At 47.1% G+C, this 21,019-nt stretch overlaps 2 protein-coding genes across 3 annotated transcripts; one reads left to right on the top strand and one right to left on the bottom strand.

Annotated features, from left to right (window-relative positions):
• Positions 1–3,835: 3,835 nt before the first annotated feature.
• On the top strand, positions 3,836–19,708 carry LOC1274177 (protein Skeletor, isoforms B/C). Of its 2 annotated transcripts, XM_313250.4 has the most exons (8): positions 3,836–4,507; positions 12,603–12,758; positions 12,922–13,269; positions 13,494–13,753; positions 15,845–15,944; positions 16,034–16,726; positions 16,796–16,989; positions 17,060–19,708. In XM_313250.4, the coding sequence occupies exons 1-8, from the start codon at positions 4,426–4,428 to the stop codon at positions 19,361–19,363; spliced, it is 4,137 nt and encodes a 1,378-aa protein (XP_313250.4). In that variant the 5' UTR covers positions 3,836–4,425; the 3' UTR covers positions 19,364–19,708. The 2 variants fall into 2 exon arrangements, with proteins under 2 accessions (XP_313250.4, XP_003436505.2); XM_003436457.2 differs by lacking the exons at positions 15,845–15,944; positions 16,034–16,726; positions 16,796–16,989; positions 17,060–19,708 and adding an exon at positions 14,307–14,690 and having other exon boundaries at positions 3,837–4,507.
• A 56-nt stretch (positions 19,709–19,764) lies between these two features.
• Positions 19,765–20,817, bottom strand: LOC1274167 (putative ankyrin repeat protein RF_0580). Its single transcript, XM_313249.5, has one exon. The coding sequence runs from the start codon at positions 20,732–20,734 to the stop codon at positions 19,823–19,825; it is 912 nt and encodes a 303-aa protein (XP_313249.4). The 5' UTR covers positions 20,735–20,817; the 3' UTR covers positions 19,765–19,822.
• Positions 20,818–21,019: the final 202 nt, after the last annotated feature.

Here is a 21,019-nt window from a genome sequence, read left to right as displayed (position 1 = left end):
TATGAAATGAGTCCATATGTTTTTTTTTTGCATTCATAAAATGTATAATTCATTCAGTTTTTCACCCTCTTGCAAGGCGTATTCAAACATGCATTAAATGCAGTGTACAGCACATGCAACAAGTGTTTTTTTTTACGGTGTAATTGCCGGAAAAGCTCTCTGAGTGTAAGTGATGCACTGAGATGAGTGGCTGCTGCATCTTTGGGATCTCATGCTCATGAGAGGTCTGCAATCGATCACAGGGTGATCAGATAGGATTGATTTAGGTGAACACAAAAGTTAATAGAATATTAAGAGATATTAGATTTAAAAGAAGTACGATTTATAAAAACCTTGTTAATCGATTTCTATGAATTCTTAATGACTAATGATTCATCACCGATCAATTGAATAGATCTTTTAAAGAAAAGCTGAAATTGGTAATCAACTTGCAATAACATAGCTGGAGTATACCATTTACTGTTATTTAAACGAAAAAAACAACTTTGTGAATAGCGTGAATAGTTTTATAAAAGCGTATTGAAAATAAGTTTATATACAGTATATCTCTTAATTACGCGAGTAATGCGTTCCGAAGATATTCGCGTACCTCGGATTATCGCCATGTGTCGAATAGCATGTTTTCAGCCAAAAAATAGTCGATACACATTAATTTTTGGTTAAATTATAGTACTTTTATGCATTTTATTTCTTATTTAATACAATTCGTGTTAAAAACTCAGTTAATTTAGATTTTTTGTGATATAAATTTTTTTCAAAAATTCAATTTATGTTGACAATTGTAGGAGAAAATTACATCGATTTGACTTACAAACTGTCAACATTTTAAAAACGCCTTCCTTCAGTATCGTGTAACTCGGGAAATTATATTTAAAATTTTTATTTTAGTTCGTAAGGTTAAAGCTAAACTAATAAAATTATTTTGTTCATTAAACAAGCATCTTGTCCTACTGAGCTCCTGAAAGTATGCAATATAGTGTATTAATTTGTTTAAACGGTTACAAAAATAACACGGGGGAAATCCTCTAATTAAACATTAATACTAGCGTATAGAGCGGTCCCGTGATACAGTCATCAACTCGTAGATCTTACTCGTCTCCCTTAATAAAATAATGACAATCCGGCTGCGGCGGCGTAGTACTTACAAATACCGGAATTTAACAAGGCAGTTTCGTATGTAAACATCGAGGGATCATAGAGGGAAATAAAGACTCAGTTACATGATCTTTAACATATCAAGCAATAAATTCAAATTCAAAATATTTGAAAACAATAGTTGCAAGTAATATCACTTTTTTCTGTAAAAAATATTTCTTTACTGAAATAATAAAAACAACTTTTTCTGTAATCATTGTTCTGAACAATGGCATCAATATATATTTTAAGACTAATGTTGGTTTAGCTTAAAAAATGAAAATAATAAAAAAATACAGCTTTCTTTTTCATGTCGCTTGCTACAATAGGTAAATACAAAATTTCATGTCGCACAAATAGGTAAAATAAGCGAAGAAGCACCAAAATACATCGTTTAATGAGTGAGTACAATTCACACGATCGCAAACACGGCCTGCCAGCTAATGTCTTCATTAGCGTTCTCCCGTCCCGTATCAATCATCGATTTTCTGCCCTGCTAAATTTGATAGTAAAAGCGTATCCACTCCACCATTACCGTTCGTTACAGTCGCTCCGGCTGCGCAGTAAAATCAAACAATGAATGCATCTGTCCCACATTTTGGTCCCACAAAATCTCCATCCCTCACTTGCTTATGATCGCTGGAACGATGGTTGGTCAAAAGACAGCACTGCGCAAGAAGAAAGGTTTGCAATGGGAAATGGGATGGTTCCCGGCGGATGGTGCAAAAGTGACGTTAGGCTGAGAGAACGATAACAGCGAGCCGGTTTGCTGTGCGGCAGTGGGAAGGTAGACGGAAGGTAGACTACCGGATGAGACTAATTTTAGACAACGGTTTCCGTTTTTCCGTCGATCAGCGCAAGAAGAGTCGCAGCACAGCAAGACACGCGAAGGAGATAAACAGCGAGAGATGGAGGAAGCAAAAGAAAAGACATAACAATATTAACTAATAGTGGGGAGGAAAAACTAACCAGTGGATTGATAAGTGTGTGGCACATTGTGGTACCGGGCTGTAGGATGAAAGTATCCAAAGGCGTGTAGAAAAGTAGTATGCAGTATTACAGTGAAGTCGGCAATACTCGCATCGGTTGCAATGAAAGCATTGAGAAATAGCGACCTACTGCCGGGGTAGACAATTTATCGTCTTTTAACAGAACTCGTAAAACTTACCGTGCAATCAAATGGACGGCGGAAAAGTTACGCTGACATGGAAACGGTGGAACGGTATGCAAAACGAGAATAAATTATACAGCGTGGTGCAAGATTGCACCTAGCAGAAGCGGCCCCGAATGGACACTTTGCAGCCCGGGCCCGGGCCAACGAGATGAGGCTTGTTGCAGTGCCTAACAACCTACCGCGCCCCACCAGGGAAGCTGCCAGCAAAACAAAGAACTTTTCCAGACCGTCAAATTAACGGCAACGAACCTCTCAAGACGTCAGGTGCAGCGAAGATTTGATTTGCATTGAATGGTGGTGCAAGGTTCTTGAGCAGACGAATGCTCCAACTCAAATGCGTCTTGCACCGTGAAGTTGGCAAGCGTCTGCCGGTGGGCTAGAGGCATTAGGGCATCGCTTTTACGGGGCGTCATCGCGCGAATTGGCAACCTGCACGATGCGCTCGAACGGTCGTGAATTCCGGCCGACGGGTAACGGTTGCCAGCAGCGCTATAGAAAAGAAAAGAAAAAGGTTACATTATCGTCGGCGCCCTATCACGATTCGTCTGGGGCTAGTAGAACGCCTAGAACGTACTCCGTTCTCCGTTTCAGAAACTCCAGTTCAAGTGAATGGGAAGCGGACGTACCAGCTATTGGCCGGATAGGTTGCAAGCCCCATGGTTCACGGTCGTTACACTAGCCTCCCCAACCATTTGCTCGAGCCGTGACATTTAAGGGTAAGGAGAGGAAACGGACAACGCGTTATAATATCGTTAGATATGGGTGGAAGACGTGTAATATGTGTCCCTCCACCGAACAGAACTCCCGCGTAGATACCTTAATCCCTCATCGCATGATCCGACTAGCAGACACGCGCACACGATGCAAATGGATGCACGGAATGGAAATTAATTAATTTTCTAGCGAATTCAAAACCACTTTGAACCGCTTCAAGGCTGCCACTGGGCCAGTTCCCTGTTGTTTCCTCTTCATTTTTTTGTGCTGCTATGATTGTGTTCACACGGATGATGTTTGGGTTAGATCGTTGGGTTGGCCATAGGAATCGACTTTGTTTACCGGAAGGAGCTCTGTTTCGAGCGAGGATCTTGTTATTACGGGCAGGCTTTTCTGCCTGCTCATTGTTGATCGTACTTGGGTTTGATTGGAATTGCACTTTTTGTTCAACTTTTGGGGAAGTACAGCGAAGGTCTTCCTGTTGCGATGTAGGCCACGAGCGAGGATTACCAGTCAATTTTGGAGGAACTTTAAATGTTGGTTTGCAGTTTCGCAGTGTGATCTTGGAGGATTGATCTGAAAGAGTGCTTTTGATCACAGTAGGCCTACTCTCTTGCGTACGACCATATGACGTAGCCTGCCAGTAAGAAGATCCAGCTTCAACAACTCAACAATGGAGCAAACACCAATGGAAAAGCATTGCAAGTCGCGAGAATGCTTCCAGCCTCTCAGCGCAACATCACGACGAGAGCGTCAAAGTTATCCGAATCCGAACGACTCCACGCGAACGCGATCCATACTTATGCTCGTGCGCCATCGCGGCGGGCTTCATTTGGGCTTGGACCATTGCCCAGAGAACAGTTGGCTTTGGCTTCACTGGACCCCGTATTCCCGTGCTGGAGGTGATCTTGCACCAGAAGATCACAGTGGAAGTAGTGGAAGCAAGTGTGTTGTGTGTGTGTGCAGGTGAATGTGTGCGCGTTTGTGTGTCCAGAGAAAAGAAACGGGACTCTTGCTCCCACAAGGGAAGCCCAAGCTGTGTTGGGCTTTGAGGTTGCTCACGCAGAAAGTGAAGTAGTGCAGCAAAACAAAACGATCGCTAGGGAACGCTAGCGAGAGACGGGGAAACTAAAACGAACGGGACTTGGGTGTGTTTTTTTTTTGCTAGAAAACCCTGGAAGTTGAAATCAAAGTCGATACGACACAAAAAAGAATATCAGTTCGGAACCGATTAAAAGTGAACCTTTCGGAAGAGACGTATTAAAAGTGAACTGTTCCCCCAATCTGAAGGACCTTTTGGTGTTAAAAGTGTTTATTGTGATCTAACCAGCCAAGACTGGCTTAAGACGTGTCGTATCATCCTACAGCGGAATAACCGTTAGCAGTAGCACCAGGTGGAGAAAATGTTGCTAACGAGCGGCAATACAAGCAGCGTCCGGCAGCGATCGAGAGTGATCGTTTCCGTCGCTAGCATGATTTTGATCTGTAAGTCATTTGTGCTATCTTAGGCCTATGTCTGTAAACCTCTTCTACCCCATCTGTTAGTGGCTGTGTATGCTTTTTGTGTAAGATCGCATTAGTTGGCTTCAGATTATCTGTACTTTGAACATCAAACAAAAATCCAACCAGCACAGAAACGGATCGTCTGATGACGATCATTATTGACGCGTGCAAGGCGCTGAGATTTGGGTCAATTGTGGACCAGGTAGGCGCTTGTTCCGCTTTACACTCGCACAACCCGTCGTCCCAGGTTGAAGAATGTGTGCCACGATGCTATGATGAATTCAGGCTTCCATTTCACCCAGACGCTACTATCATTGCACCCAGCACGTTGGATTGTCGGGCAAGGCATCTCCACTCTCGATCCACCGTCAGGAGGGAGCTACAAAAAGCAAAAGCTTCGCAATAGACGAGCGTTAGAAGCAGCAAGATTGCGGGGAACTGTAATACAGCCCCTTGATCTTACACGTCTTACAGATCTTGACGTGATGAAGAGTCATGCCCCTTATTTTTGTGTCCATTCATCCTAGCGGGCCTCCCGTGCCATCCCCATTCCGGTTGGGCCAGATTTGTTGCTCCCCTGCTGACCGTACCAGTACCAGGGTGGCTGAAAATTATCGTGTGCCGGTTCCCCAGTTCCATCGGATGGAATCCGTGCGCAGTGATACCCGTCCCGAGTGGCCGGGCCGGGCCGACATCATAATTAATAATGGCGTTGCGTATTGAGCGTGAATAAAAATTCACAATTTTCGAATGGCAAGACCCAAATATATGGCTGGTTTGATAGTAGTTCCCCCCACCCCTCCCCACATAATGTGCCTGGTTCGATTTGTTTTTCTCCACGGGTTGGCCGTGTTGGCCAACTTTCGGTTGCTGCTGCGCTCACCTCGGCAGTTGTGCAGTTTTTCTTAAGTATGGATCGGGGAGGGGAGCTGGCGGCGGCAACTATATTGCCTTCTCCTCCTTCTCTTCCTTCTCTTCCTCTTCGTCTTGGATGATTGCTTCCCCGTGTCCCGTGTTGGCTTTCACGATTTCACTCTTCCCGACCGTTCCTTCAACCGATCGCGGAAAAGCGGGAGGCGAACGGCGGGAGTGGGGCTGATCTCGGTCAGCGTTGATCATCTCGCCGGTCTCGATTTTGCCCGTGCCTCTTGCGCGATACTTGCTGCTATCAATTTGCCCGACGGTTGGAAAAGTGGCGGTCCACGGAAAAGTGTCCGCTACTGTTGACGGGACGGTGCCGTACAACAAAGTAAGCAAGAAGAAAACAAAGCACCCGAAAAAGCGCGCCCGTCCGGCCCGTCCGGAGTCGCGCTTCCCGTTGAGTCACTTGGCCGTGAAATGGATTTGAATAATTATGCTCGCTACATACGGTTGGGCTCGTAAAGACACATACACTAAACATACAGTATCGGACAGAAAGATAGGGCATTGGGTTTTTAACGCACCGTGCACCCGTTGGGCCAAGTTTATGTGTGGTTTGTATGTGTTTGTGTTTGTGTGTGTGTGTGTGTATGTGTGTGTATGTGTGTGTGTGTATGTGTGTGTGCATGTGTGTGTGTGTGTGGATGTATGTTTGAATGTGTATTGATGTGTGTGTTTGTTTCACAAGTAGGTCGTTTCGGATAGATTTGTAAGTAGCTTTTTTGTGTTTTGGGTTAGGTTTTTGGTGTGATAAGCAGGACCACCGCCCTCACGATCAGTGTGTTTTCGATATATTAACAATGTTACGGTCTTCTTTCGCCGTGGTCTTCTGAGGACGACCGGTTGACTTACGCGTTTCGGTTGTCCAAGCGCGTTTCAGTTGTCTAAGCACGTTTCGGTTGTCCGAAGCGCGTTTGCCACAAAAGTGCGCGATCGTTCCATTACGAACTCGATCCTTTTGCGCTTAATGCCAGCAGCAGCCATTCGCTTTTACATATGGCGCTGATAATCGGTACAACGTTTACCTCGACCCATTGTTACTAACATTGCTTGCTTGGACCGTCAAGAACGCGCTGGTTAAAAACTTGGACACGGCTGATCCCGTGCTCTGCCTGCGTTCTACTTCTATACGCGATGAATTACATCGTTGTCGAGCAGCGAAAACATCGCATGGATAAAAACTATCAACGAGTACGCGAGTAAGCGTCTTCCCTTCAAAATCGAGAACAGAATACTGCCGCGCTCATGAAACAAAACGCCCATTGAAAAGAACAACTGCGCGCCAGCTCAATGCACGCACAAAGTTTACCATTCGCACACAACGTGCAACGCAGAGATGCACGAAGGCCTTTCAATGGCGTGCACTGGAGAAACACCTGTGAGAGAATGCCGAGTTCATTGCTATTGTGCGTGTGTCCATTTCGCACCGGTGTCGCATTCACATTCATGAAACAGCACACCTGCGTTTTCGTCCGAGGAACAAGGGCTGCTGTCGATGCAAACTTTAGTTTTTATCCAAGTGTAAACGCACAATGTTTCACATGATAACACACATAATAAGAATAATTTCAACGCAATATGACATCATGGCAAGCTATGTTTTTCAGACACAAACCCGCGCACTTGCAAATACACATTAAAAAGCACACTCACTTTCTACTACTACACACACACACATGCACACACACACACACAAACACACACACACACAAACACACACACACACACACTCACACACTCACACACATACACACACACATACACACACACAAACACGAGTAACGTGGCAAAACAAGTGCACGGTGCATTGAAAAAAAGGGTCCTATCTTAATGTCCGATACTGTACCTACATACACAAACACACCATACAGGCGCACAAAGGCACAGGTTTGGTGGGCACAGCAAGTGAGCGTCGAGCGCTTGGAAAAGGGAAATTTTGACCCAAATATTTCGGTGCTGGCTTCGTGTGAGCTTTTCGAGCGAGATGTCTGCTTTTTTATATACATTTTTTTTGCAATTAATAACAGCCGCTTCGCTGTGGCGTATCCGTCTGCTTTTGGCTGGAACGGAACTGGAGCGTTACTGGAGTGTTTGCGCTTGTTTGGAATTAAATGACGACAATTTTTTTTGGAGCACCTCCAAGATGAGGTTTATTTTCGGATGGTTTGGTTCAATTTTGCTCAGTTGAAATCATATCACTACAAGGTGCGAGCTCCTATCTGGCGGGGAGAGGGCTTTTCTCTTTTGAGGCGGAGAAACGAAGCAAATGGACTGCAATCAGGAGACACTGTGCTACATTTATTGCTGGAATGAATTAGTGTGATCAGTGCGAAAAGCAAAATGAATACATCGAGCAAGTCTTTAAAGAAGGGGTAAAAGTTCAGATTGCAATGCCATTACTGTAGCCCAAACGTTCGTTCAATGGTGTAAATATTAAAAAGTAATAATAAGAGCTTCAAAATGCGTCTGGATTTGGGGCTGAGAAAAGGAGTCGTCGAGATAGTCGTAAGTAGACTATCCGTCAATGCATCGTGTATAGCTGTAATTGAAGAGTCGATAGTTGAATGTAACGTGTGTTAGCTCAATTTTTTTTGAGAATACATGTATAAGTTTTATCACTACAAGCATCTACATGTTAGAAACATTCAATTTCAGGTACCAGGGAATGTTAACCTTTAAGTTGGCAACCGGATACCCGGGTATTTTTTTAAACTTTAAACTGAAATAACTTTTGATTCATTGCTTTTATTGACCTGAAATTTACCGTAGCCTCCCAACTTTTAATTTCTGATTTTTTGGTGCATAAATTGTAATTTTAAACAGTCTATAAGTATTTTATGTTGAATTTTTTTTAACTTTACCACGTAAGTTGGCAACCAGCATACCCGGGTATTCCATACATTCTGTATGGAGAATGACGTTTCTCTTCTTCTTCTTTTCGTATTGTGCTTATTTTTGAGTCAAATTCAAGCGATTCCAAATTTTAATATGACCGTTATTTTTATATTAAAATGAAAAAAACTTAATGAATAAATGAAATAGAAGAGAATATATGGTCGGCATTACTTGCTTACAGCATTAAAATATAGAAAACATTGTTTACCTATGAAAATCGTTAATTTTTTGCATCAAAACGTGTGGAATACCCGGGTATGCCGGTTGCCAACTTACGTGTGTAAATCTGGTTGCCAACTCTACGGTTAATGAATGGTAATAAGATAGAAATTATAAAAAATCTGTTACTGTGAACACCATGAGAACATCAAAATGGGTGTATCTCAAGCGGGTCTTTGGTATGTAGTTAATACGATGCTAACAGTGTTTTTTTAAACACAATTTATTGTTGAAAATCTCAAATTAAATGATGTATAAATAAGGTTCTAAATCATCCCAACAAAAAAAAGGAAAAATTAAATATCAATCTATTAAAACAAACTGAGAAGCTACAACAAACAAACGTCAGCAAAGTGGACCACAAGCTAGCGAAATAACAAGAACAACTCGCTAAGAGAAACACACCACCGACACCGCCGAAACCCGTCAAGCAACTCCAACAACCGGGGAAGCACGGCAACGCCAGCTACGATGTCCAGCTGTGTGCAAAACCTTTCGATTGGTGGTGTAGATCGATTGTTGCATCTTCAACCGGCGGGCGCACACACGGTTTCGCGGGCTCACGGTTGCAACGGGAACCGACGAAAGGCTGGGTGGGGTGGGCACACACCGTGTGTGAGGCACCGCTATTTATCAAAGGTTAAAACGATTATGCAAATGTTGTTCCCCTCCCCCCAACGGTGGCAGGGGCAGGGGGTGTGATCGCAGATTTTTGTTGTTGTTTTGTTCGTGTGTTTGTGATGGTGCTTTGCGTCTGCACTGTATATCTTCTCTGCTTCACACGGTTAATTTCTTAACACGATCAACGCCTAATCCCATCTGAATGCGGCCAGCGAGCGCACGGTCGCGTGCGCAAGGCGTACGAAGATGATCTTGCGATCGGGCTGCGATCTCGCTCGCGCGGGAAGGTGAGCAATGGGAGGGCCGCTTGGTTTGCGCGTAGAATTGCCAGCCTGTTTCATTCGAGCGGTTCAACGGTCGGTGGGAAAAAAAAACGGAAAAAGGCCAGCGGCCTTTTTGGGGTCATCGAGTGGCGAGCGCGATATGCAAAGCCGTTTGCGGGCCGAACTTTGGGATGTGGGGTATTGAGTAACGTTTTTGTTAACGTGGCATTGAGAAAGCATTAAAGCGGGTGCACAATTAAGTTATTAATTGGATGCAGTTAAACCATAGAAACTTACAGCAATCGGTTAATTGATTGTTTGTATGAGAAATACACGAAAGAGTTGTTCTTATTTTAATAAACAATCGTTAGTATTTGAGCTCAATTAATTAAATAGGATGAGCGTCCTGTTGAATTCAGCCAATCTCCAACGCTTCGGTTGTGTAAAATGTGCTAAAAATTCACCAAAAGAAGTCATAAAAGAAGCGAACAGGACGGGTTGGCTTTAGCAAACTACCATAAATCGATACCTCGAGATTTGTCTTCCGTTGCGAACGTTCGTTCCCTTTCGCTTTTCGGTCACAGCGTTGGAAAAGGTTTAATGCTTGTACATTTTTGTTTCTTCTTGTTCTGTCTGGTTTCTTCGTCTGAATTTTGTGTCATCTATTCAGTTGTCATGTTTATTCACAAGACGGGGGACAAAAGCACCACCGTTTGTGTGTGAGTGTCGTTTGCAACGTTTAACAAAACCATTGACCGCTTTCCGATGGTGCAAGAAGTGGTAAAAGCGTCCCTTTCGCTTTAATCAACCATATTAAAAGGAAGCATCTTTTCCGACGCAATGTCTGGCTGGTGACAGATTGCGCAGATCCCATACCGAGCGGTTTGAGGCTACGATCGTAAAGTAGTACTATTTATTGTACGGTTGAACCTTACGGTGGTCTGTCAAGTACGCACAAGGTACTTGGCTGTGATCGTTTACGGCTTGCGGTACATTTGTTAGCCGAGGAAAACTTAATTTGCTTTCTAACTACCGCTCGGTTAGGGTTTAATGATATAGAAAGAAGTTCCTTGCGTAAGGCTAGTTGCCGTTGGGCGATATTTCATGTTTGCCTTTCCTGAACCACACTTTAACACAGCGGCATATGATGCATTAAGCTACATCTAACAATTGTTATCACACAGCACAGGCAAAGCACAGGTTCAACCGCACACAGCTCAAACACACTGATTATCACGCTAATAAGCCCGCCAATGTCCTACCGAGGAAAGTGGCTCTTACATCACGTTTTGTTCTGTTAGGTATCCGTTTCAGTAGCGCCGGTCTTGGACGCTCGCTTGGTGCAGCTAACTATATGTTAATTTACCACTGTTCCCGTGCACGCTCGCACCAGTGCCGGTTGCATCCGGCAAAAGAACGAGTCCCCGTCCACCGGGGATCGTTACGCGCCTGAAGGAGGGCGAAGGAGGAGTGTTCATCGATTGCGCAACTTTACGATCATGTCGCAGTACAGAAATGGCACAGCGGTTTTGGTGTTGTGTGTTGTGTTTCGTAGCCTTTTTATCTTTATTTTTCCTTTACTGGCACGCTCTTTCCAATCGAGCAAGCTTTCTGAGCGATGAGGTAAGCTTCTACGTCAGTCAGGCTGTCATCAGGCTTTATTTATCTTTTTTTGGGATGCTTGTATTTTTTTACGTACCATGATTTAAAGATTAAGCAAAAGAATGAATAATTCCGCTGGTCGATTGATTCAATTGATGCCCTTTTTTGGGGATAAAGAGTGCTAATCATTCGCAAAATGTTGGCTTTGGAAGTGCATCTTCGGCTTTGGCAGGGAGATTGACTTGGAAAACCATCAGCAGCGAGTTGATCGTGCTGGTGCTAGAATACGCTGCCAACACGTCATGTTAAGCACCAGTTCGGGTCGACGGACCCGGCCGAAGCGCGCTGTCAAAACTTTCACCCGGACGGAGTTGCGGCATTCCCGTTTGCTCCCAAAATGGAACCGAACATAAAGAATTTGATATGACTGAGGGAGGAAAAATCACTTTTGTTTTCCTTTCGCCATCCCTAACCGAGACCGGTGAGCTCGTCCGGTCCCAGGGCCAGGGTTTCACACGCTAGCCGGGCAAAAAGGTATGTTAATTATACCGAGCACTCTGGTTGTGCGAGGAGAAGGAAAAGGCACCCCGAGCCCAACCATTAGAGCCAATCAATCAAACGACGCCAACAATGACATAGGTGTCGAGATGTATGCTGAACGATCGAGAGTGAAAGACGCTAGAGCGTGTGCGTTTGGCGACCGTAAGTGTCCTCTTATCCTTTGGCAGCCTTGCGGCAGAGGTTGCGCTTTCCAATGCTTTCGCGCCCAGTTGGAAAGACAATCGTTCGACTAACTTCACCTCTGGGTACGGTCGGATTTACGATCGCACACGCTTTACGACACTCTCAACTCTGTCCGCGCCCTTCAATCAAAAGGTGGGGCTTGGGCCAGGGGTTCCGGGGATCGGGTTGTAGACACGACATCAATCGACAGGCCACAGGCTCGACAAACATTATAAAACCCTCCGGCCCAATTTAACCGAGCCGGGCTAGGCTAGGCTACGGTAGATCGCTGAGAAAGTGCTTTCCTTCCGGCGGCAGCGAAAGAATTTCGTCGCTCACACAAACTCTTTACAAAGCTTCTTCAAATGTGTGTGTGTGTTGGCTGGGCTGTTGGGGTTCAGGGTGCGGTAGATTAATGGTCGAAAAGTCTTTCGTTGTAACAACCCTCCGGCAATGGTGAGATGAAGCGAGGGAAAATGAAAGGGAAACTCCAATTAATTTAAGACGTTACAAATGTGTTTCATTTTTGCTTTTCTTTGGGAAGTTGCCTGGCTCCCAAACCGGTTCCTGTAGTCGGGTAAAATCGGTGCGGACATTTGCGCGGACATTGAAAAATGGGAAGCCACTGCGAAAAACGTCATGCTTTATACACTCTTCTTTGCGAAGTGAATATGCTAATCGGATGCTTGTTTGGTTTGTTGTGGTTATTCTTTCTCTGTTTCTTGCTCATTTGCCTCGCGATCAGGCAACGAGCCATGGCAATAGCCATGTCAATGTGATTAATGGAAATAATTTAAAAAAATATACTATGCTTCGCTTCCTTTTATTTGCAGGTTTCCTCGCGGACCAGACTAGCGCACTGCAGGGATACTATGGTACCAAGATTGGAGATCTTTCTGAGCTGCATCATGGTGTGTCCGGTTCGGTCTATGCGGTGGATGCCAGGACTCTGTTTCTGAAGAACTTCAACTACGACGGTGAAGGTCCCGGTAAGTGACGACGTGTCGTCTCTCTCAGAGTTTGTAATTTCCAACAGAATGATCATTATCGTTAGGACTGCTGGTTGAAGCTAGCGGTTACCTAATAAATGTTTATTTTATCTACCAACGCTAAAATGCTACTGCACCTCTGTTAATGTTTCCCACACCACAGCTGCCTACTTCTACGTCGGCAATACGCGAGCCCCTAGCAATAAGGGTGCGCATCGTCTGCGGGATGAGCGGGGCCGGGCCGGCGTGCTGCGGCGGTATCGTAACGAGGACATTACGCTCTCGCTGCCGGAGGGCAAGACGCTGCGCGACATTCGCTGGTTCTCCGTGTGGTGCGATGACTTCTCGGTCAACTTTGGTGATGTGCAGATACGGAACGATCTGGACTTTCCGCGCCCGACCAAGATCGCGGGCCTGAGCGGGGTGCACGATGTCAGCTCGGACAACATCGTGATCGTCGATGCGCAAACGCTGCTCGTACCCAACTTCAGCTACGATGGCGAAGCACCAGGTAGGTGGAATACGGGGAAAGTGGAGGGGAATGTGTCAAACATTCAATTCTTCGCTGGGATCATGTAAAACAGAAAACTTAGTTCAAGCCGTGCCTTCGTAGGTGGAAACACGCAGTCATTAGTTAAAAAAATAACAACCTCAAGACTTTCATGGTAAAGGAGTAAAGGAGTCATGGCATTTATTTAATCGGACCCTTTTTTAATCTCCTTTCAATTGCTTCAGATGCCAAGTTTTGGGTGGGACGAGGGCCAGCACCGACATCGCAGGGTATTCGCATCCCAGACGAGAATGGCAAGGAGACACCGCTGCGTCGCTACGACAAGAAGACGATCGTTCTGACCCTGCCCGGTGATCTGACCGTGTTCGACATCGGTCACTTTGGTGTGTGGTGCGAGGCATTCACTGTCGACTTTGGGCACGTGCGCATCCCGGACCAGATCAATGTGCCACCGTCGCTGAAGATGCTTGGCATCAGCCCACAGGTAACTAATGGCAACCAGCGACGTAAACCCGGTCGCCCAGCGGTTAGCGGAAGCTCCGGCAGCTCTGGTGGGCTGCTGGACTACGTTGGCTCACTGCTGTTCTAGATGGAGATGGGATCGGTTTTCTTGTTCAGTCTTCATCACTGTCCAACGATGTTTAGGATGGCATACATAACGAACACGGGCACTCAGGTGGAAGGTTAGGGTGAAACACTCATCTAATGCTGCCACAATGTTTACTCACACTTTCATTGTCTGTGTTACTTACCACACATCCGTGTATCATATCAGGCACCCATAACAACTACTATAAACAAAAACATTGGATTGGTTTGAAATCAAAACAAACTGTTTTACACACTTTACATGCTCAAATTAATTTTATTTCACGAACAACTTTATTGCAAACAAACCCTTTTTCACTTACAACATATCACGCACCTTAGGTATCAGTACTGTGAGGTTCGCTTCATAACGCAGCAGTGATCTACGATCAACCAGCCAAATACTTCTGGTTCTATATCTGTATCCCAAACCTTACTTTCGTTTGCAGCGATCGCGTTCGCCGTAAAAAAGGGTCAGTGAGATCAGCGATCGCTGCTCGAGCTCTGGAACAAGCAGCGATCTACTTGAATGCCTATCTTTAAGTACATAACTATTTAATGTAGACACGTTTTGCTTAAGGACGCAAAACGCAGAAATGGTATTGTTAGTGTTACTGTACTTTCCGTAAACACGTGTGGGAGATCTTGGTGGAAATGATATTTTGTGCAGAAAAATTATGAAAATTTTAAATTATCTCATTAATCTCGCATTGCAAAACAAAGCAAACGAATTTGTAATATTGTTCGAGAGCTACGAAATTGAAGAACATTTGAGAAGAGTCCCGTGACATCCTTTTAGGTTGTAAATAAAAATTCCACTACAAAAATGTAAATTGATTGTCTTTTTGTTATTAAAATTACTAACAAATGTAAACTAAATGCGTGATTGTTGAGTATCGTTAATCGCACTATTTTATAACGTATAATTGGACGAAAGTATTCGATTTTTCATCGTAATTGCACTCTACACGGTAGGGTAGTAATTACTGTACCAGCTGACAACAACAAACAAACTAATAATAAAGGACAATGTCGAGCATCTAGAAAAAAACAAGCGAAAAACGTTTGGCTACGCGAATGTGAAGAATGTGCGTACGGTGCCGCGATGTGCGCGAATGGTTGCTGGTTACAAGCCCACTCTCGCCAGCAAAACCCACCAAGCAACGCCAGTTCATTGACACCGGATTGGCGCTAAAAGCTTTCAAGCAGAGCCCGTACGCGTTATTTGTCACATGCTTTTATCTCCAGCCGTCACATACAGCCGTAGGTGCCTAGCGGAACTGCCTCGTGAGTAATTAACTAATCCTATTATCGCTAAGTGCTGCCTGGTGGAATGCATCCGTGAGATGCAACAATTGCTGCAATTGATCACGGGCAGTAGCGTCGGCAGCCGCGCCGAGACGTTACGCACCGCGTCACCGCGTTCATCGTTACCTCCAACAACACGGTCGGCGTTGTTACCAGCAAAACGGAAACGCAAACCGCTTGCATTGTTTCGTGTAAATAATTGTTTCGTACAGTAGTCACCGTGGTTACAGATGTTCGCGCATCGATACTTTTCCGCTTGCCGCTTGTGAAAAGCGTTTGAAATTATATGAGATCAACCGATCGATCGACGTGCTCAATCTGGGCGGAGGCCGAGATGCTTCGTTGGAGTGGCGTGCGTAAGTAGGAAACATCGCTTGGAAACGATCTAACCCAATTGTTGTGCTTCGTGCTTGGTGAGTGTGAGAGAGAGCAGCGAACGCAATTAAGTGATTGTAAATAGGTAGCTTTAGCATTGCTGCTAGCTTGCAGGTTTGCAAGTATATGTAAATAGATGCATATTAATTTGGGAGGTGGGTTTGTTTTGCTACAGCCAATAAAAATTGAAGCACTGGTTCGTGAAGCTGGGATAAAGACTTCAAATTTATTGTTTATAGTGTGGCGGGTTTTCCATTAATTATCAATCATTGTTTGCTACTTTTTTACACGCTCACACCAATAGTCGAAGCTGAACTGTGAAGTCCTGCTCGATGAGTTGGCCTTTGAGGTTCGTTGGGCCGTCGCCGGTGAAAGTGTGGTCGTACAGCTTGTTGCAAAGTTGGGTAGGTATCTGGGATTGACTGGAAAGAATATCTTCAACGGCGTTTATACTAACCTTAATAACTGTTCACTTCCCGCAAACTTTTTAAAGATGACGGCGAGTACATGTCATTCGGCGTTTCACCCAATCCACAGCAGAGCCAGATGGTGGGAGCCGATGTAGCCGTAGTCTGGGTAGATAAGGCAACGGGCAAGGGCTACGCACAGGACTACTATCTCGATGCCAAATCGCAGTGTTCGGGTGGACGTGGAAGCTGTCCCGATACACGCATTACCGAGAATAGTAACTCAATCCGGCTGCTAAATGCGGCCATGGTAAACGGTTACTCGATCGTCACCTACCAGCGTCCGCTGCGTGCTGCGGATCATCTCGATCTGCCCGTGTTTACCAACGCATCGCAGGCGATCATCTGGGCCGTAGGTCCGTTGAATCAGCGCTACGAGGTGTCGTACCATTCGCACTATCTGAAGGGTAACAAGCTGATTGACTTTGGGCGCCAACCGTTCTGGAACTGTCCGACGCCGGAATCCGACCAGAAGCAGCCAGAACAGCCACAAAAGCTGTCGTCGGGCGCAGCGCCCAGCTATGGTGGTGGCAATCGACGGGAAGATGTAGCGAACAGTGTGCAGCAGCAGCGGCCTCAGGTACCGGCCACGGCAAGACCACCAGCGAAACCGGGTGCATGGGACATTCCTCCGATCCAGTGCTACGAACCGGAGGACGGCGTGTTCTACGCTCAGATGGGCCCCACCGGTGGCAAACAAGGATATCCAGCTATTACGGGTAAAAACCTTACGGGGTTTGTGTGTGTGTGTGAACGAGAGATATACTAATGCGAATGATCGATTGCAGGCCATGTCGGATGGGGAATTTCGTGGTATATCAATGGACTTTTGATTCCCGAGATTAACGTGGTTCGTGGTAAGACGTACACATTTGTTGTTGAGGGTGGGCTGGATCCCAACGTACCGGCAAAGTACCATCCTTTCTACATTACGGACGACTCAGTCGGAGGATATGAACATCAATCGGAGGAAGATCGTAAGGTAGGCTAGATCACCATACGCAATCGTTGTTAGTGGATGTCACTCAAGTATTTTTCCATTAATTTCACAGAACATTCGCATTTTTGCCGGTGTACATCGTAGTCGTAGCGGAAAGCTTGTGCCGACCGGTGTTGGACGCCTCTGCAACTGGACGCCAAATCCGGATGGGCCACCGTCGGACGAATATCCTTCGTTTGGTGCGTACCAGCGCAGCCTGTCGCTGAAGTGTGATGTTGGTGAGCCGGGTATCATCACCTGGACGCCGGATGCGGACACCCCGGACACGGTGTACTACCAATGCTTTACCCACCGTTACCTGGGCTGGCGCATCAACGTTCACGACGCGTGCGATGTGGCACAGCCAAGCGAGCTGGACGAGGTGTACGCCGAACCGAACGAGGGCATCTCTGTGGAGGAATCGATCCGACATGAGTCGAAAGTGCTGCCGGCAGATAACTTCCTACAGCAGCATGAAAACTTCCTACAAAAGCACGAGCTGGATCTGATTAAGCACCACAAGATGACGCCGGACACGAAGAAGGAAGAGTCGTTTGACATTAACCTGGAAGAGAACCCCGAGATGACTCGCATCATTGAGGATGGCATTCGGGCGGCGGAAGAGCTGGAAGAGAAGCTACGTGCAAATCAGACGGTGGAGAGCGTCAATCAAACCATACCGCATCAGCATCACCCGGGCCATCCGGGTTTCGGTCCCGGTCCCGGTCCTCATGGACACCGCCACCCGCCTCCACCCGGATACCACGGTTCGGCAAAACCAATTCTTTCCTCGTCCGGATTACCAGTTTTTCTGCGCCCACCAAACAGTGGTCCAATGTTCCGCCCGGTGAAGCTGCCCGTGCGTCGTCCGATCGGGATCGAGCGTCGCCCGATGCACGGCCCGAGCCGTCCGACGCGGCCATTCGTTATCCCACAACCATCGATGATCGTGAGCCATTATCAGAAGCCGGTCGCACCGTTGATGCGTCCGTTCGTGGCGAAGGGTAAGATGCCGATCAAGGCGATCGCACCGATCCTGCTGCTGGGTGAACCGACCGAAATTAAACCCTTCCGCAAGGGACCCTCGGTGGAGATGATGGTGGCGAAACCGCCGAAACAGATCTCGGGTGCTGAGCAGCGACCGCCCAGCTCACCGGGTGGTCCACCATTCGCCCTGCCGGACATGCCACCACACTTAACAATGAGCTTGAAGAAGAACGAGCCAGTGCCGATCACGTTGCCGATACGACACACGAAACCGGTGAAGGAATCGCTGAAGCCCAACATTAAACCCATCTTCAAGACGCCGTACGATGTGTCGGAATCGAAAATGTCGTACGAAGCGCATGCGGCTAATCACGGCTTCGAGCCCAGCTCGGTCGTAGTGGAGAGTGGCTTTAAGCCGATCTATCGCCGCAAGGACGATTACGATCTTGAGTTTGAGGACAACAGGGCACATGGGTTCTTGCGCCGCCAGGACGACGACATCGACGAAGCGATCGAGAGCGATGCGCTGATGATCCACGGGGAGGACGAACCGTCGAAGCAAACGTTTGAGCCGATGTTTATTCCCTCGCCGCTGGATAGTATGGCGATGGCACAGGTGAAACCGTCGGCTGGCCCGGCCCGCGAATCGGCCACGAAGCGCAACGTCGAAATTCTGCCAGACGAAACGGCCGACGTTGTGGGCGAAGGGCAGGACGCGTTGGGCGCTGCAAACGAACGGGTCGATCCGTTCTATCTGCCACCGATCGGGTCGGACGGGTCGGTTGTTTCGTTTGATGGAAAAGCCGTGCTGGACATGTCGCTTGTCAACGGACCTACGGCGGTTTCGCACCAGAGCGAACCGCTGCCACCGGTCGGTGGTCCGGGCACGAAGGCGGAACAGCTGCTGCGCGAAACTCCCCAGTTTGGCCCGTTCCGTGGGGAGTATCCGCCGATAGCGGCGTATCTGGCACCGGACACGGCCGCTATCTACGGTACGCGTGGTTCGTCTGCTGTCCAGCCACCGGTGTCGGAGTACGCGAATCCGCTGCTCCCGGGTGGCATCAATGCGCAGGACAGTGCGAGCAGTGAGCATCAGTCCGGAGCGGCCGGTAAACCGATCTCGACCAAGCTTTCGATTGTCAAACCGATGGCAAGCTCACACGAGGATCCAATCCCGTACGAAGAGACAGACTCGGACATGGGACGAGCTCGTAGCAAACGATCGGCCCATCATCATCCGGATCATAAAGGTGACAGCCACGACGATGGTTGGCAACCGATGGCGACGGGCGTTGGTGCTAATGCAGGAAGTAGTTGGTGTAGAGTAATGCTGGGACTTGTGTTTGCGGTTGCGCCCACAATTTTGCTACGACGAACGGTGGTGGCGTGAGACGTGTGATCGTCTGTAGAGGGGCAGGTCGCGCACGGGATGCAGTATTAGCGGGTAGTTGTGGAGCGGTCGAGGAGCACGGTAGAATTAGCATTTTATTTAAAATAGTGAAACAGGCACGTTGATTAGAGCAACAAAAACCACTTCGGTTATAGGTAGAGATGGGGAAAAACGGTTATCTAGCGAGCGTGCGGATGGAAGCGAGTAAGCAGCAGGTTAAATTAAACGAGAAACATCGGATAGATTGCATAAGAAGATCTACATCTGCTTGGGTTGTGCGAGGCAACGCTCACACAGTCTATTTGTTGTGAGTTGTAAATAAAGTTGAAAATTGACAGAAAAATATTCCATTTCGTATTATGTCGAGCAGGCCGAAGGTGAAGGGTGGCAAGCGGTCGTGTCCATGTGTTATTCCTTTGCTTTGTGTCTTTTGGGCTTTCTATTTTCACTCAAGCTTAATCAGATCTTTAACCTCCTTCTAAGCAAGCGCAGAATCTCCTCCTGTCCCCAGAGCTGTGCGTAGTAGAGCGGTGTCAGCCGTAGCCTGTCCTTCACCTTCAGTCGGCACTTTCGTTCCAGCAGATGGCGCACGATATCGACGCATGTGCGCATGTAGAGCGCCCGGAAGATCAGTGTCCACTGGCAGCGATCGCGTGTCTCCGCACTGACACCCTGGGCCAGCACGTACTTCAGCATGTTCACATCGTTCGCATCGACCGCATAATGTCCCACCGTCATACCGACACAGTTCTGTGCCTGCACGTTGGCACCCCGCTCGATGAGATGACGCACCAGCGTCAGATTGCGCCGGTACACTGCCAGATGCAGGGGCGTTACGCCCGTATCCGGAACGCCCAGATCGATGTTGGCGCCCGCATCGAGCAGCGCATTGATCAGCTCGAGGCTGTTGCTCCGCACGGCCAGATACAGGAACGTTTCACCGTGCACGGGCACGTTGACGAGCTCGGGGCGAGCGTGAAGTAGCCGCTTCACCAAACCGGGCTGACACTTTTTGACCGCCCGGTAAAGTCCCATCGTCGAGGGGATGTTTGGCAGGGTGCACGCTTTGAAGATGGGCGACTGATAGGCGTACTGGAAGTCGGCACCGTCCGACGGTTGATGCAGGATGCTTGCCCGAAACGAGTAGCAGAGGTTCTGCTCGAGGCAGCGCACGGTTAGGGTCGTACCGGCGCCCCAGTACACCGTTTCCCAGCGATCCCGCTTGACGCTGTAGCACTTTTCCACCTTGAACAGATCGTACGGCACAGCGAGCGGGTTCCGGAATGTCCACTGGAAGGTAATCGAGGAGGTGGTTTGCTTTAGCAGCGCAATTTCGAACCAATCGTCGGAGGAAAGTGTTTTCACCGGCATGATGAACGTGTTGGAATAGGGAGTGTTTGAATTTGTTTGTTTGGTTTCGTTTGTTTGGTCGATAGTTTTGTGGGAGTTTGAAAACATGTAACGCCGGCATTCAATCTGGAACGTTTCTATTCAAACGCATGCGCATTGTTTGGCGGATGTTGGATAACCGTTAGAATAAGTTTGAAATTTACCCCAAGTGGAGAAGCTTTCAGATTGGTGCTAGCGCCATCTCTCGGGTGGTACTTGAAAACGTAAAAAGCTCTTATTATGTTGATGCAAGAGAAAATTGCGCTT

Source organism: Anopheles gambiae, chromosome 2 (genome assembly GCF_943734735.2).
Source record: "Anopheles gambiae chromosome 2, idAnoGambNW_F1_1, whole genome shotgun sequence".
Taxonomy (NCBI): domain Eukaryota; kingdom Metazoa; phylum Arthropoda; class Insecta; order Diptera; family Culicidae; genus Anopheles; species Anopheles gambiae.
The sequence above is the reverse complement of the archived record's forward strand: the minus strand, read 5'-3'. Positions and strand labels throughout refer to the sequence as shown.